General features: G+C 36.9%; 1 protein-coding gene across 4 annotated transcripts; it reads left to right on the forward strand.

The window, feature by feature from the left end:
• Positions 1–7,246: 7,246 nt before the first annotated feature.
• On the forward strand, positions 7,247–16,486 carry LOC145567746 (uncharacterized). Of its 4 annotated transcripts, none has more exons than XM_081627113.1 (7): positions 7,247–7,729; positions 10,128–10,457; positions 13,360–13,515; positions 14,038–14,375; positions 14,637–15,153; positions 15,253–15,318; positions 15,670–16,486. In XM_081627113.1, the coding sequence occupies exons 1-7, from the start codon at positions 7,549–7,551 to the stop codon at positions 16,173–16,175; spliced, it is 2,094 nt and encodes a 697-aa protein (XP_081483239.1). In that variant the 5' UTR covers positions 7,247–7,548; the 3' UTR covers positions 16,176–16,486. The 4 variants fall into 4 exon arrangements, with proteins under 4 accessions (XP_081483239.1, XP_081483238.1, XP_081483240.1 ...); XM_081627112.1 differs by having other exon boundaries at positions 7,250–7,729; positions 13,357–13,515; XM_081627114.1 differs by having other exon boundaries at positions 7,251–7,729; positions 13,357–13,515; positions 15,286–15,318.
• The last annotated feature ends 490 nt before the right edge of the window (positions 16,487–16,976 follow it).

The raw sequence follows: 16,976 nt of genomic DNA on the forward strand, positions 1-16,976 counted from the left end.
TAAATCATACAAAGTATTGTTTTTTACTTATAAACAAAGGCTTATTACATGCTACAATAATTATTGGCATCTACATAGACAATAACTAATTTTGACTTATAAACACGTTCCAAAGTAACAAGTCCCATTACTTAAAATATTCTAACGAAATTCGTTAGGGGGATCAAGAAAAAGAGTTAAAATATAAAACATACATATACAAAGAGAACAATATCATCGGCTGGAAAAATATCCTTAAAATTAAGACATCTTCCTGTAAAAATAAATATATGAAAATTAAGGAGCAATTTCCGGAGATAATGCTAAAATGAAAACAAGATAAAAGGAAGCAACATCAAACAATGTCGCACTTCTCTCTTTTAAGTTTTTCATTACCTGCAAATAATCATTGTGGATAATGAATTTCCTCCCGGTGTAAAGAAGCACCATTTGTAGCCTATGAACAATTGCTTTTCCCCTCAACGATGCATACCCCATCAAATCAATCTGTTGTCATGACGTTCTTAAAATATGACCTTTAGAACTAAGCACAATATTCTTACCAACTCCATCTAACTAAACGTTGTGTTAGCATTTGCTAGGCCAAAAATTTAACATAGTTAGTAGGAATCGATGCACATGGTGAGTTTAGAGTTTGGCTTACGAAATAATAAGTAGACAAGCGAGGGAATAAGAGGTTCATGGAGTAAGGGGTGTCTTGTTCTGCTTTCACAATCTAAGATCCGGGTTCTTGTTTTTATTGTTGCACAACTTAATTTGTTTAAGACTTTATTTAAAAACTTAATGTTGAATACGGGTTTGGCACTCTGGCCTCTTAGCCTTATAAAGTAATAATTAACTATTTCTTCTTCAACTAATGTGGGATACTTACATGTGGTGATACTTGGAGGTTAATTCTTTAACACTTCTCCTCTCATGTAAGGTCACTTTTTTAACTTTATCTCATGTGATTTTTCGGGCCACAGTACTTCTTCACTGCCCTTCACATAAACCTATTCTTGACCCGGTGAACTTTAGTCATTTAAGGTCTCATATTGTGGATTTGTGGGTCTGGCTTTAATACCATGTCAAATACGGGTTTGGGCCGTACCCGCAAACCAAGAGAGAGAGATAGTCCACTTCAAAAATCTAAAGGAGGTTCCATCTCAAAACCATATGGCAATAAGGGGGAGTAGCCCCTTAGCTAGGGGAGTTAACGAGCCGTGTTAAACTGAAGGAAATATTGGAGAAAACGGCTTACCTTTCCATTGATAATAATCACATATATATACACATTACAATAGGAAACCTAATTAGCCTAAAACTCCTAACAAGATAAAATTGACATAAATACAATATTAACATAAATATAACCAAACCGACTCTAATACTCCCCCTCAAGTTGGAGCATGCAAATCGCGAATGCCCAATTTGCGTAACAGAAAACCAAACTGCTGACGTCCAAGAGCCTTAGTTAGAATATCTGCCAACTGATGACCAGTCGAAACATATGAGATAGAAATATTACCGTTTAAGAACTCATCACGAACAAAATGACAGTCTACCTCAATATGCTTCGTACGTTCATGAAACACCGGATTCTTAGCAATATGCAGGGCTGACTAACTATCACAAAACAATTGCATAGGCTTAGAATGATTAACACCAAGAACAAACAACAACTGCTTCAGCCACTTCAACTCATGAGTAGTGAATGCCATAGACCGGTATTCGGCTTCAGTCGATGATGTGGATACGGTAGGCTGTTTCTTAGTCTTCCAAGAAACAGGGGAACGACCTAAGAAAACGAAGTAACCTGACAAGGAACTCCTTGTCAACGGGCACGCCGCCCAATCACTGTCACAAAACGCCGTCAATTGTAAATCCTTCATAGGACGCAACAAAATACCTTAACCCGGACTACCCTTAAGATAGCGCAAGACACGAACGGCCGCATCCCAGTAAGAAACCTGCAGAACACTCAAAAACTGTGCCAAAACATGCACTGAATAACTTAACTTCGATCGAGTGACCGATAAATACACCAAACGACCAACCAAACGTCGATACTGTTCCGGTTGAGCAAACGGCTCACCGGAAGCATGTGCAAGACGATGATTTTGCTCCATCGGAGTGTCAATAGGTTTACAACCCAACATCCTTACCTCAGTCAAAATATCTAGAGCATACTTTCGTTGAGAAAGAAAGATGCCCTCCGGACTCCGAGCAACCTCAATACCTAAGAAATATTTAAGCAGACCCAAATCCTTCATATAGAAGCATTTGCACAAATAAGCTTTAAACCAAACAATGGCATCGTGAGAGGAGCCTGCAATAATCAAGTCATCGACATATACAAGAACATGCAAAGTAACACTGCCTTGAACATAGCTAAATAGAGAGTAATCAGCATATGAATTTTTAAACCCAAAGCCTCACAGAGCACTAGACGGCTTTGAAAACCACTGTCTCGGGGCTTGTTTCAAGCCATATAGAGATTTCCGCAACCTGCAAACTTTGCCAGGTGTCGGAGTACCGTACCCTAGAGGAAACTCCATATATACCTCTTATCCAAATCACCGTGAAAAAATGCGTTATGAACATCCCCCTAGCGCGCAGCAACACCACACCAAACGCAGCACTCAAGCACGAGCACCACCAAAACACAGCACGCAACAATAAATTGCGCACCAAACCAGAGAACAAATTAGGGTCTGAAGTCCCTAATTTCGAGCAAGAAAAAACAGAAAAATAATTTGTGTATGTGTAAAAAAAATCGAAGCCTCAATAGCACAATCAAACAATAAATTGCGGAATTAAACCAAGAACAAACCAAGATCGATTAAAATCTCTAAAGAAATTAGAGAGGCTGTGATACCATGTTAAACTGAAGGAAATATTGGAGAAAACGGTTTACCTTTCTATTGATAATAATCACATATATATACACATTACAATAGGAAACCTAATTAGCCTAAAACTCCTAACAAGATAAACTTGACATAAATACAATATTAACATAAATATAACCAAACCGACTCTAATAAGCCGAGCCGAGACCAAGCTTGGGTAGCTTAGGCTTGGCTCATTACACTATTGCTCGAGTTCGAGTCGAGCCTCGAGATTTTTCTAGCTTAAATTATCAAGTTTAAGTTATTGTAAAACTCGACTTAACTTCGAAAATAATAACAATATAATGTTTATTTTTAAGATATAATATAGGAAAAATTGACTTTTGCTACCACTAAAATACACCACTTTGATTTTTGCTACCCATCTAAAATTTTATTTTATTTTACAACCACCTAAAACCTAAAAATTTAGATTTTGCTACCACTTAACAATTTCGTTACTATTTCCGTTTGTAGGGCCTACTTATTTCACCTTGCTGCTTTTACCTTAACCTCCACCCCACATATTCATTATGCTTCACCACACCTTCACCCACACAAATCCACCAATGACTCCCTGTGTACAACCACTCCAGTACCCCGCAAACAAACAACATCATCTAGTTGCAGCTCCCCTACCAACGCCACCTTGTAGCACCACCTATTCAAACCAAGCAGCAGCCCAGCCACCACAATCAGTGGAGCTGCCCAATTACAACCCCGCAGCTATGCTCCTCCCGGCTCCTACACATCCTCGACAACAACACTACCCACATCGACCACCATCACCATCCCACCAAGTTTTATCCCTCAATCTTATTGCCATCGGCAGCCGTTAAACAGCAACAACATAACTCCTACTTGGCACTTGCTGCCCCATTTTTTGCTAATCCTCCACCACACCACTCATAACCACCTCACCAGTATCAACCCACAAACCAACCAAGACAATCACGACAGCCCTATTTTTCCACCGCGCTGCTCCGCCGTCCATACAACCCCAACGCAACAAGCAGCAGCCGCAACACAATCACCTCGCCACAACCCCCACTCCAACCACTACCTTTTATTTTTTTCCTTGCAATTCAACTATAATTGGTTACTCAATTTTAATCGACCTATTTCGATTTAATTCAACTTAAGTTGGGATTTGAAAAAATAATCTTCAAATTAATTGGGATTTGAAGAGGACGACGCTTCTTGTAATCGACCAATTTCAATTCGAGGCTGGATTTCTTCAATTAATGTAATGGCCGAGAATCTGAGATTACTTGGTGCTTGGTGATAATGTTGCCGATTGATGGTAATGATCAGTGTTCATTGATGATTGTGTAGTGGGGGTTGCTAGAGAGTGGGTGGTGCATGTTGCCGGACAGTGGTTAGGGGTTTAGGATGGGCTGTTGTGAGGAGGTTCGTGGAGAGAGAGGAAGAAGAGAATGGAATGAGGTAAGTAAGTGGGGCCCATAAACGGAAATAGTAACAGAATTGTTAAGTAGTAGCAAAATCAATATTTTAGGTTTTTGGTGGTAGTAAAATAAAATAAAATTTTAGATGAGTAGCAAAAATCAAAATGGTGCATTTTAGTGGTAGTAAAAGTCAAATTTTCCTATAATATATTATAACTAAGTTTATTTATTTTTCTTAGACTTATTAAAAATACTTCAAGCTTGTTCGAAAGCTTTCGAGCTGAACATGGCCATGCCTCGGTTTGTAAAAAATTCGAGCCGAGCTCGAGTAGTTCACGAGCCGGCTAAGCTCATTAACACCCCTATCCATAGCCTAATAAAGTAATTAACTCTCTCTCTTCTTCAACCAATGTGAGATACTTACATGTGGGATACTTGAGAGGGTTATTCTTCAACACTTAAGGACTGTTCCGATTTACTGAAAACAACTGAACTGATTGGGGCTGAACTGAACTGAACTGAATAGAGTTAAATGAATTGTTAATAAGAGAAGGAAATTAAGAACTGAACTGAAATTAAGTTGAATAAAACAGACCATTAACCTATCACTTAGATCGTGTATTGGCAAAGTAAGAATTTAATTCTAATAAAAATTAATATGTATTTGTTGCTTTTGAAATTTTTTGTACATGTTATAAGACTCTCAAATTAATGAATTAATTATATTTTTCAAAAAATATTAAGACTTTTCTTGTTGTCTTTTATTGAGATTTATTCATAGTGGTGGTTGTGTAGGAGGCGGCTAGCTGAAAAGGGGTGATTGAGGAATATTATGATGATTGGGCCACTGATGATATTGTCATAATTGGGTTGGGGTTAGCTTTGGGGGCAACTGAGGTTGCACTCTATGGTTGGGAGTTGAGAATATGGCCGAGAATGATGGTGATATATTGACTTGAAAAGGACTAGAGTTGGAGAGGTGTGTCGGTAGTTGAAGTATTTAGAAATGGGTGAAACTTTCTCCCTCAATTTTTCTTAACTAGCATACTGATCATGATTCATCTTCTATACTAATCATGTATGTAGACCCTTTTAATTACGCTATGTCACCTATTCAACCTCTTATTGTGTCGCATCATCTACCATGCTCTTTAATTAAGTCTCATTACTTATTCAACCTCTTTATAAAAAGGATGATTGTTTAATTATCTAAGCTATTTTTCAACAATGTAATTAACATGAAAATGAATGTCATATATAATTACAAATTGCAAGGTCTAATCAAAATAAAAAGTAAAATAAAACACCACAAATATTCGTACATGCAACTTTTAATTCCAAAACTAAGTGTCTTGCCACCAAGCTATATCATACTTTCTATAATATTTTTAGATATGTAGTGAATGACTATATGAATATTGAATTAAACTATATATAAAAATATATTCTAATAATCAATCATAAGTAATGACTCGAGGTATTGCCTTAGCCAAACACTAGTGATACATTAAAAGAACATCATAAGAAAGGAATTACACTGTAGAAAAAAAAAATGAAAATTAAATATGGCTTTTCATTTAGTAATGTGAAATGCTTGAGAGTAGTTAGCTAATTTATTTATTCGATGATTACCATCTATCTCACAACTACCAAAACTTTAATCAATTGGCCTACTAATAATTAACAAAATTATTAAATATGTACTCAAATTATGTACTCACCTTTTTTTTTTCTAAGGAAAAATTATGTACTCACTTAAACTTCAACAATACTATCAGAATAAAAAAATTAGTATAAGTATATATTATCACAATTGCAAGTTACAACCCACATCTCCATCACCCTATTAAAGTAACCAAGTCAAGCTTGGTTTATTGGAAAGGACAAAGGAGAGTATCTTCTAATCATGAGGTTAGAGGTTCAATCCCCACTAGTGACAATTTGAGAGAGTTGGATTCCCTTATCTTCCCCCTCTCCCCCACCACCCACTCTTTCAAATTGTCTAGCATGTTAACTCGGGTTGGGAGGATTTATAAGACATTCCGGTCCGGTAGGGCCCTTCTCCTTATATTAAAAAAAAAAAAAATAGTAAACAAGTAAAGTATGAGTAGTCACAATTTTTTTTTTTTTGAATAATACGAGAGTTATTAGAACATCTTCAATGGTGAGACTCAAATGAGTATTTTTAAGAGAGAGAGAGAGTATTTTTGGCAATATATACTAATAAGTTGGTATCTAAACTTAACAACTCCAAAAGAAAGTTGCTAAGTTTAGATACTTAACTTTGAGTCTCATTTGGCAAAAAATACGGGCCCTTGTCAATATTCTAATATATTTTATAATTTATTTAAGCTTTACCTTTTAATTTTTATTTTTTAATCTTACAATATTTAATATTAAAAAAGAAATGGATTTGGTAGGCTATAAATTAAAAGTGACATTTGTATACTTTAGAGAGTCTCACCATTGAAAAATAAGACTTCACGTGAGTTGCTAAATTGAGAAGTGAGTATGGTATCACCATTAGAAGTTTAAAACAATTTATTTTGTATTTCAATACTCAAATTTGAGTTTCACCATTGAAACTAGTCTTAGTAATCACATACGGCGATAAACTGATACGGAGTAACAACTAGCCAAAAAACAACACTACGATAACCCTACCAAAAAGCCTAATATACACTCTCTCTTTCACAAGGGCATTTAAGTAATTCCACACCCCAATCTATCCATTCAATTGACTAGCTCAGCCAAACACGAGTCTCATCCCAATTGGCCAATCCACAAACCCTACTAATCAACTTTAATACCATCAAAATCCCCAAAAAACCCCTACACACTGAATTAAATCCCCGTCACGTCCCCAATAACCTGCCACGTAATCAAGGGCAAAATCGTCATTTCAGCCTAAAACTCACCGGGAAATTCCCCTCCGATAATCCAAAGTCACCCTCATTTCTCCCTTTTCCCGAAAACTATAAATACTTATCTTTCTACCCCCCTCCTTTTCTTGCCCTAGACGCCTCCATTTCGCCTCTCCTCCGCCGCAACCCCTTTCTCTCTCCTCCGATTTCTCTCTCTAAATCGTTCTCCGACCTTCCATTTTCTCTCTCCTAGGGTTTTTGTTCTTCGTCGATTCCTCGATTTCGCCGATCCGAGGTGTTTCAGCTTTGTAATTAGGGTTTTTTTTTTTGAGTTTGGAATTGAATTTATTGGTGGTGGTTTGGTTTGAGTGGAAGAGAGAGTGAGTGAGTGATGATGACGTGGCGGTGATGGAAGCTGTTGAACTGGCGATTCCGGTGGATGTTTCGAAGCCGAAATTGATGGGTTCAGACGTTTTTGTTGGAGCTAGGGTTTGTTCTACTGACGGAGAAGCTCGTGAATCCGACACCGTTTCGCCTTTTCGTGGTCCAAAAATTGATGAATGCAGTACCTCTTTACATAATCATAGAGGTGAATTTTTTGATTTTGATGTTGTTTTTTATTTGTGTTTTGATTGATTTGTTGCGTGTTTCAGCTCAGTATTGATTGATTGTATATTGGGTTGATTGGAGATTTTTAATTAGAGGCTACTTTACTAATTTGGTACTTTTTTTTGGATTGAAATTAATTATCTTATCTTGTTTCGTCGTTGTTCTGAATCAAAAATATAGAAATGCCCAGTAATTATTATTGACTTGAGGTATCTCACCTGGTAATCTAGAGCCTATTTTAAGACTAATCCGGATTTGAGCTGGGTCAGCCTCGAGAGCTAACCTTTACAAAGTCTGCTTCTTTATATTCTCCTAAAAGACTATTGGCAACCAGAGAAGAAAATTCTGTTGTTAATATTTATAAATTTCATTATTGTCGAAATCGCTTGATATTGTCTGAGTATTCGATTACTTTTGGATTGGTATATCGGGTGTGATTGTGTGCTAAGATGCTTTTTTGTCTTAATGTGAGTATTTGACTATGTTTCAGATCCACTGAACATGTATTATTGTGAGTGGTGTTGCTTTTTTTGTCTTCCCATGGTTTGATTGTCACAATTGTAGAATCATATCAAGCAATAGGCGTTTTTTGTCAGTTTAAGTGTCTGATTTTCTTCAATATCGCTTGCTGTGTTGCAACTCTATGTAGCTCTTGAAATTGTTAATGGCTAGTAAATGATGTCATGCTCAAACTATGGTATATGAAGCTGTCTTATTGGAGGATATGTATCAGTTTTTGGATACTAGAGAAATCATATTTGTAGCTATCGTGTAAAATTCTACGTGTCTGATGTTGACCATGCAGTATATGCTGTTAGTTCCTTTTCATTTTCTTGGCGCCCCTCTCCTATTGTTCTGACTTCCTCAAATAAAAAGCTACATTGGTGTTAAAGCTTTTGGACTCTGATGGTCTGTTGTGCTGTGTGAGTTACTTCTATCTGCTATGATTTCAAGTGCCCTTTGTCTGTTAATGGATTTGTTCTGTGTTTAAGCAATGAAGTTCTCAATTATTTATCTTTATGCAGCTTATAATGTAACTTAATATAAAGATTTTGGTCATGTGTAAGCTTTTACTGGTTTTGGTTTGTAGTAGGGCCTACATGGACAACACTCTTTAAGGACAATGAGGCTTTCTTAAATCATACGTAGTATAACTCTTGCTAAATTCTGGTTCGTGATAAGTTAAAAAAAAAAATATAGGAAAAATTGCCAAGAATAATCCGAACTTTACCCAATTCGCCCAAAATAATCCCAACTTTCGATTATTTTTTAATAATCCCAACTTTATACCCTTTTAATTTTAAACAGTCCCAAGTGACTTGGAACCGGCTAAACAGGTCAAAAATGAGGAAAAAAAAAAAAAAAAAAACAGAAAATTAATCAAATATTAAACCAAAAAAAAAAAAAAAAAATCAAAAATTTAAAAAATAATCAAATGAAAAAAAGCCACCACCACTACCTTAGTGACACCACCTAAGCCACCACCATCTCCACCCCACCCATATCCTGACCCGAAACCACCACTCCCACCCCAACCCAACCCAAGACCCGAAACCACCACCTCCACCCAACCACACCTTCATCCTATCCTAAACCCCATCTTCGAAAATCAAATAATCCCCAATTACCTGTTCTTCATCTTCATCTTCAAAATTTGTGGTTGCAAATTGGAAATTTGGGTTTGGAAAGTAGGAAAGGCATGGCATGCAGAAGAGTAGAAGGCATTGGAGGAGAGTGAATTGAGTGGTGACTGGTGAGGGTGTGGTTGCGGTTCATGTGGGGTTAGGGTTTCGGGTTTGGGTGGGTGAGGGTGGTTTCGGGTCAGGGAGGGAAGTGGGGCAAGAAACCGTGCGGGGGAACGGGAGGGGGCCGGAAATGGGACGGGGTATGGGAAGGGATGGCGGCGGCAGTAGCCCCGCGGAGGTGGCAGTGGCTGCCGGCTGGTTTTGGGTTTTAATTTTTTTTTAATTATTTTGAAAGGTGTTTTTGATTTAATTTTTTTGACCTATTAAATGCCAACACTTGTCAATTAACTTGCTATAATAAGTTAGATAACCGGTTGGGACCATTTAAAGCAAATGCATATTAAAGTTTGGATTATTAAAAAATAATCGAAAGTTGGAATTATTTTGGGCTAATGAGGCAAAGTTCGGATTATTTTAGGCAATTTTTCCAAAAATATATGCAATAAATGTAACCAACTTATTTTGGTGTTAATGTCATACAGTATCAAGATAAATTGCTTCTGTCTTCAAGTTGAATATGGAATATTGTTATTACATATAGAGTAGTAAATATCTGTAGAATATTGATAATAATTATAGTTTTAATTTTCTGCTTATGCTTCAGATCCTCTAATGCTTTCCAAAATTGACCAGGTACTTCCACTGCTTCTGGGCCACCTCCCTGGTTGAAGAAATCAGATGCGGCATTATGCAGGAACAATTTTCTTCCATCTAGATCAACGACAGAAGATGTATCCTTGGGGTTGGTTGATGGGATTTCAAGTGGTTCTACCATATTGATGTCAGAATATGAAGGAAAACAGATTCAACGGAAGGTGGGAAAGGTTCCAAGAAACGGAAGTGGCTTGTTTAAGAAGCCCCGAATGTTGCAATCAGACAGTTTTTTGTCTCATGCAGAGGCCGACGAAGTGAAGACAGAGTCAGATAAGCTTGGCTCGCACCTAGTGAAATGCTCCAATGCAGGTAATGTGCTGGGTGTGAACAACCATATTGTTCCTGGCATTGCTATCTGACAAGGAAGATAATGTTTTGCTTCTGATAGCATCTATATCTTTATGATAGAAAGACTTTTTTATATATGCTTGTTTGAGTGTAATTAATTTTATTTATTATTTCATTTTTGACCCTCTACGTTTGCAAGTAATCCACAATGGAAGGCATACTGTTGTGCAGATTAATGACTTGCATTGTGCATATATGTGCTTAATCCATTGTTTTTAAAACAACTGTCTAAGGCCTGTGTACATAACAGAAGGAAGCACTAAAGTTGAAATGAGTGATCTTTTATAGGTAGTTTAAGGGGTCCCCCTCCCCTCCTTCTTCTCTACCCCAAACAATAGTAAGAAATGTTTGATGTTCATGCCTTTTAATTTCAATGGTAACTTGTGTGAAAATATGGCTGTTAATGTTATCAGTGAACTCTTGTGGAGTTAAATTTATGTAATGCCTTGAATTTCTAACCGCATAAATGAGTTAGACATGATATGGATGCTCGGAGCATGATGTTGATTGAGAGTGCAACAGTGCATCCACTTTTCAGTGAACACGACTAAAATATACTGCATTTTTCCACTTAAGGAACTTCTGGAATCAATTTTCTTTTATGAATTATCTTCACTTAGTTATTTGTCCATTCCAAATTTGATCTGATGTCTACTTTAGAACGCAGGGTCTTTCATCTCCTAGTTTTCTACGGTAAAAAATTGGAAGACTTTCCCCCATCAATTCCATTACTAATTTTATATACCTTTTGCTGAGGGTTGATAATTATTTGTCAATCCTGAGTAAATACTTGTATGCGCTGCCTCAAGCAGTCAAGCCTGTCTTGGGTCTTTTCTTTCTCGAGGTTTTCTGTAGTTTTGAGAACTTTTTCTTTTAATCATTATTCTTCTTTCCAGTCCTGAACTTCGATTGGCTTCTGATAATATAGTTTACTGGTTTTGCAAGAAATTGTCTATTTATAGCTCGTTTAATCTATTTGATTATCATTTGGTATGTCATAGACTCATAGTCATGAAACCATGTATGTCACATCCTAATGTTGCTTCCCAATCAAGCTTAATGATCTTTGGTGCTTTTGAGAGACTGTATTTAATATTTGGAATTTAGATTTAAACTATGTTTGGATAGAAAGATTTGGTGGGGAAGGGAACGGATACATTTGCTATTATTTAGATAAGACTCGGGAGAAGGGAAGGGAAGGGAAGCGAAAGGAATTAGAGGGATCCGTATTTCGTCCCCTTTTAATAAATCAAATACTCCTATTGTTGAAAGAATTGGAATGAAAATAAAAACTCACTCTTTCCATCCCCTCATATCCCTTTCTCTTACCTCCTTTGTCCTCCTCTTTCTTTCCCTTCACAACTGCTAACCAGATACTTGGATATTGAGCTGTTGGATTTCTAGAGCATCATTTTGACAATTTCAGTCCAGCTTTATATTAACTTTTTCATGATTGTGTAGCCTTTTTGCTTTGACATATCTCATACAATATTCCTTGTCTCTAAGCAAATGTATATGAATACTGAGCTTGAATTTCATTTGAGGTTGCTCACCCTTTAGCGGGTTTCATGTGTCTTTGACAATTTGTGTAGATAACAAAATAGGAGGGAAAGGAAAGGAAGGTAGAAGAGGAGAAGAGGGGTGGGGGGGGGGGGGGGGGAGGAGTAAAAGAGGGAAGAGCTCCATTTTTTCACCAGATTTCTTCAAATTGGATGTTTATTTAAGAAGGAAAGGTGGATCTCTCCCTCCCTCCCTTTCCTTCCCTAACCCTCTATCCAAATGAGGGAAGTTGTTCCCTTCCCTCCGTTTCTCTCCGTTTCCATAATTTTAAACAAAGTTACATTTAATTTTGGCCATTTTGTTGATATACTTTTATAGCATAATCTCTTTGTATATGATTTGTATGATTTCTTGTCAAACATTTGTAGTGTGACATAGTTACTCAACATCTCTATTGGTACATAATCCGATTGGGTTTTTATTTTGAATCAGTTGGTTTCAACATTAAGATAAATTTTTTAAAGAGCATGTGCCCTTCTTAGCAGCAAACTAAGAATATCGAGCTTTTGCTTAGTTATTTTTTTGAGATTGACGGAGTGGGGCGAAAATATTAGTAACTGTTTTCTGCTGTATTTGAGGATCCTATATTGCTTCTTCATCCATTGCTCAAACTCTATCAATAGTCTCATTTATTCTTGTCAAGTGAGGGTGCCTAATTCTGGCTGTATTATATAGGATCTCAAAAAAAAAACTTGTTTTTGTTCAAGTCAAGCTTGGTGTTTGTGTTAGATGAGGCTTCAATATACTCTCTATTTAGTTTCTCTTTGAGCTGGTTCCATTTTTTTTTTTTTTTTTTTTTTTTTTTTGATGTTTAGATATGTTGTACCATCATTGATCTTGTTGATTAAGTTAGTAGTAAGTGAGTAAAATATAGATGATTCGTATGCAGCTAGGTTGGAGATTAGACAATTGCAAGCAATAGAAAAGATTTGCAATTTTCAAACATAATGTCTTCAACAGGTTCTTGAGGTTAGGTTAAGACAGTCATCTGTGTTGTATTCCTTTTTTTTTTTTTTTCCTTTTTTTTTTCTAGAGCTTGGTGTGTTGTTTTGGACTAGCAGCAAGATAGCAATTATCAATTATCATTGCTGTGAAGTCAACTGATAAACAGTCAACAACCGATGGTTCTTTCCTTGACTATGTCTGATGTGGAAAATAGTTAGCATGAATCTGATGTCTGTATTGTTTTAATTTATTTATGGCATATGAGGATTGAGATTCAAGTTTTTTTGTAAGCTTATTCCTTGTCTCAATGATGTTCTTGTAGTTTGACTGATATCGGTTCATATTTATTTTACAGTAGACAAATCTCAGACAGTTAAACAAAAGAACAATATAAATGGCAGAAGGGGTGATAGAAGAAGTTCTAAAGTTCCACTGAAGGCAAAATTTGATCCATTTTCGCTGAAAGTTGGCTTGACAAACTTCAGTCCCACAAGTGGAGGAAGCAATGTTTTTGGTATGAAACTGGTATCTCTATTGTGAGATTGCTAAAAAATTTCTGAGGTTTGGATCTTCCATCACCTCCAGCTAAAAAGATTTTTCTGAGGGTGGCATGTATTTGTGTGCTTTCTTAATACTTTGTAATTCTCTTCTATAACCCTCTAAAGCCTTGTCTTAGCATGACATTTCCTAACTTCTTGAAGAAAATCTATTTATATATGACTTGTTTGTAGTGTATTGTTTCTTAGCTTTGATTGTATCCTGTTTGAACGAATTACCCTGCAATAAGTAAAACTTTGTCTGGCACCTTTTTTTTACCAAACGAGTCGTTATTATTAGTAGGACATTCTAGTTGCTGGTTGTTCAAAATGGATGACATCAATCTGGAAATACTCAGTTATTACGGTTAATTTTTTGGTCAAGTTCTGGCTGTCTTTAAAGTAAAGCTTTTATACTTGCAGAAGCCTTTTTGTTTATTGCTTGCTATGTATGTGTATTAGCATATTAACTTGGATGCTCCTTTGACATTTGTTTGCAGGAATTTATGGTCTCAAGCCAGATGTACATGATGTCTCAAAACTTTTGGATGACATTTCTTTGGATAAACTCCTTGATGGAACCTATAAATGTGCTAATCTTGACAAAGATAAAGGGAAGAAAGTAGCTAATCTGGCAGAGAATATACTGGATTCTGTTAAAAAGGCTTGTTCTGTCATTCGGCTTCCAGGGATGCAACAGGCCAAACAAGCAGAAGAGATGGATATCGAGACGAACAAGAAAATCCCTTTGTCATCATCTCCTTCTAACACAAGTTCGTTAAATGGTTCTGATGGTGATGAGTGTAGTCTTACTGCAGGTTTACCCAAGTGTGAAAAGGTAAGTAGCTACTGAAAGCTATTTTAGTTTTCTTGTTTGTGTTAATAAAAATGTCTAAACATGATTTTTACAAGAACTATATTTTAAGGTTAAAAGAGCAATTAGTTATCCATGGGGGAGAATATCATTTTTTCTTAGTCCCTTATCCCCAGCTGAAATAGATGATGCTTAAACATCATGGTAACAATATGGCTTATTTGTACTTGGCAGTGGTCACCTTTTTCATCCTTATGCATTAATTACCATGCTCTTTTTCTTCAGGATCTGGAATCGTCTATCAAGGCTGAATCTCCTGCTGACAAAAAGGATTCTCCATCGTATCAACCTAGAGATATTTTGGAAAGGTTGGCACTTCCTCCACCAAAGGATTTGGACTCTTTGTTGCAGGATGCAGTGAAGCCAGTGGTATCCTCAAAGCTTAATGATTCACGTAATGGCAAGACATTATCTCATCGTGTTAGCTTGCCGCCTTTTCCCTGGTCCCATAATTTTAACGGGCACCATAAATCTAATAATGATGCTGTAAGATTATCGAATAAAAGCTCATGCCAAGGTAGATGGGTAAGGATAAGGAGCACTGCCAGTTTTATTGGAGGGGGCAATGAAGCTTTTGTGGACTTGGACTCGCTCACTTATGATAGTAGTCTTGTTCCAGCAGGACAATTAATGTACAAACTTCCTGACATCGAAAGAAGTTCATCCGCACCTGTCAATCCACTGTGCTGTCAGCAGAATTCTTCATCGGCTGCATGTCCAACAGCATGTCTGCCACCCTCTGGTAAGAATCTAGCTCTCGTAATGTTTTTTGGAAGTGGAATTGACCTTCTGGATTCATCGCTTCTTTTCTCTTTTTTAATTAAATTTACACTGTGTTTAGTGTTTGGGGTTGATGTGTGTTACGTGTTTGCAGAATCTGGAAGCAATACGCACTCCAAGATTAGTGGTATGTGGCTATTGATTAAAAAGCATGATTATTTTCATCACTCTTAAGATCTATGCTTCACCTCTTCACCTGTATAAATCCTTGTCAGGCCTACAGCATATAGGCTTGTGGTGTGAGCCATGTGCCATGCTTTAAATATTTAGACCCTTTTCAAATTTGATATCAATTTTACAAGCTCTTAGTTATGAGCAAGTATTGTTCTGCCTGTTCAATACCTTTTTTTAATGGAAACCTGCTCAATACCTTCAAACAATGTAGATGATTGGTTACCCAACTTTGGTTTTCCATCATAAAAATTACTTCCTTGTGCAGTTGCTTCTCTTCTCATCATTGTTTGGTTCTTGTTGGCAGCACTGCATTCTCCCAGAGTATTGGCTGCTGCTCGGACGCTTTGTGACATTGCAAGTGATAGCTCAAATAGGATTTCAAACGGAATGTTGAAATGGCCAAAACAACCATCCCAAAAATCCATGAAAGCTCGCAAGTCAAGATCGAGTGAAAAACCCGAGGAGTTTATGACACCCAAGTCAGAGACATTAGTCAATCATGTAGTCAAGAGCATAGAGTATGGATCTTCTTCAAAAAAGCCCAAAATCTCTGTGGTTGAACGGCGAGAAGAATTTAGTCACATTCATGCAGTTATAGGACTGAGTTCTGTTTCTGCTCCAAGATCAAACAGAACATCCCCAAGCAGATTGTCTAGGGATTCTGTTACAGAAGCTAGAAACAACTTTGTGAAACCACAATTTATGGCTCCCCCTCCTCCTCCTCTTCCAAGGGTTTTGGATAGGAGTAATCACAACCCACAGAAGTTGAGAAAAGTTTCGCCAATGGATTGGAACAGGACAAGAAGCTAGCTTGACTAGACCTAGCAGCTTTCATCGGGAAGTTGCGCGTTGTAATACCAAGATCTGTTGTGAAGTTATGACTGCATATGAAATTTAGCTGAACATGTTAGTTTGTATATATTGTTGTTTATGTGTAGCTCAGGATTGATGGTGGGGGTCCTCCTTGAAGTGAGGCCCAAAATTCCAGTGTTGTAACATTATAAGCTTAACAGATTTTAGAGGTTCCATTTTCTTGGGGGGTATTCTTTGCCTTGTACAGAGCCATTCCATGAGGCAATTGTAATTTCAGTTCCCTCTTTCCTGTCTGTTGCCATTTTTAATCTCTCATTAGTTACCTATGTGCAGAATTGCAAGCATTATAACTAATCAGGTGCTGTATGAATAACTGAATTGTTGATGTCTGATCTTTCTGTAAATAGGCTTTTTCGGCCACACTGTATAATATTTGAAATTCCCAACCCGTTTACTCCACTAAATGGTTAAGCCTTGTATGAGACAGTCTCACTGTGTGACCAAATTGATGTATAAGCTCAAAGTGTTACTGTAAGCAAAAAAATCTGTCATTTTAAGGAAGCAGGAAACAATGCATTTGCCTCCCAAAATGTCTTGCTTCCAGCAAACTGACTTGAGTGTGGTTATCTACTTGTATATAAATTGATGCACACGTTTTCAATTTAATTTACATGTTTACACAAGGTAACCTGGTAAAGTGATCACATTGAACCAGATCCGTATAAATTTACTATCCAGACACACATCGAAACTTGCCTGCAAGAGTTGGTAGTTAAAAATCGGGAGACCTTTTTGCAA

Source organism: Chenopodium album, chromosome 11, assembly GCF_948465745.1.
Source record: "Chenopodium album chromosome 11, dcCheAlbu1.1, whole genome shotgun sequence".
NCBI lineage: Eukaryota > Viridiplantae > Streptophyta > Magnoliopsida > Caryophyllales > Amaranthaceae > Chenopodium > Chenopodium album.

What these genes read in the sequence shown, in the direction of transcription:
- LOC145567746 (XM_081627112.1), top strand. Translation starts at nt 7,549, where the DNA reads ATGGAAGCTGTTGAACTGGCGATTCCGGTGGATGTTTCGAAGCCGAAA. An exon ending in TGGAGGAAGCAATGTTTTTG is followed by an intron (nt 13,516 to 14,037) that starts GTATGAAACTGG and finishes ATTTGTTTGCAG; the next exon opens with GAATTTATGGTCTCAAGCCA. An exon ending in AGCATGTCTGCCACCCTCTG is followed by an intron (nt 15,154 to 15,252) that starts GTAAGAATCTAG and finishes CACTGTGTTTAG; the next exon opens with TGTTTGGGGTTGATGTGTGT.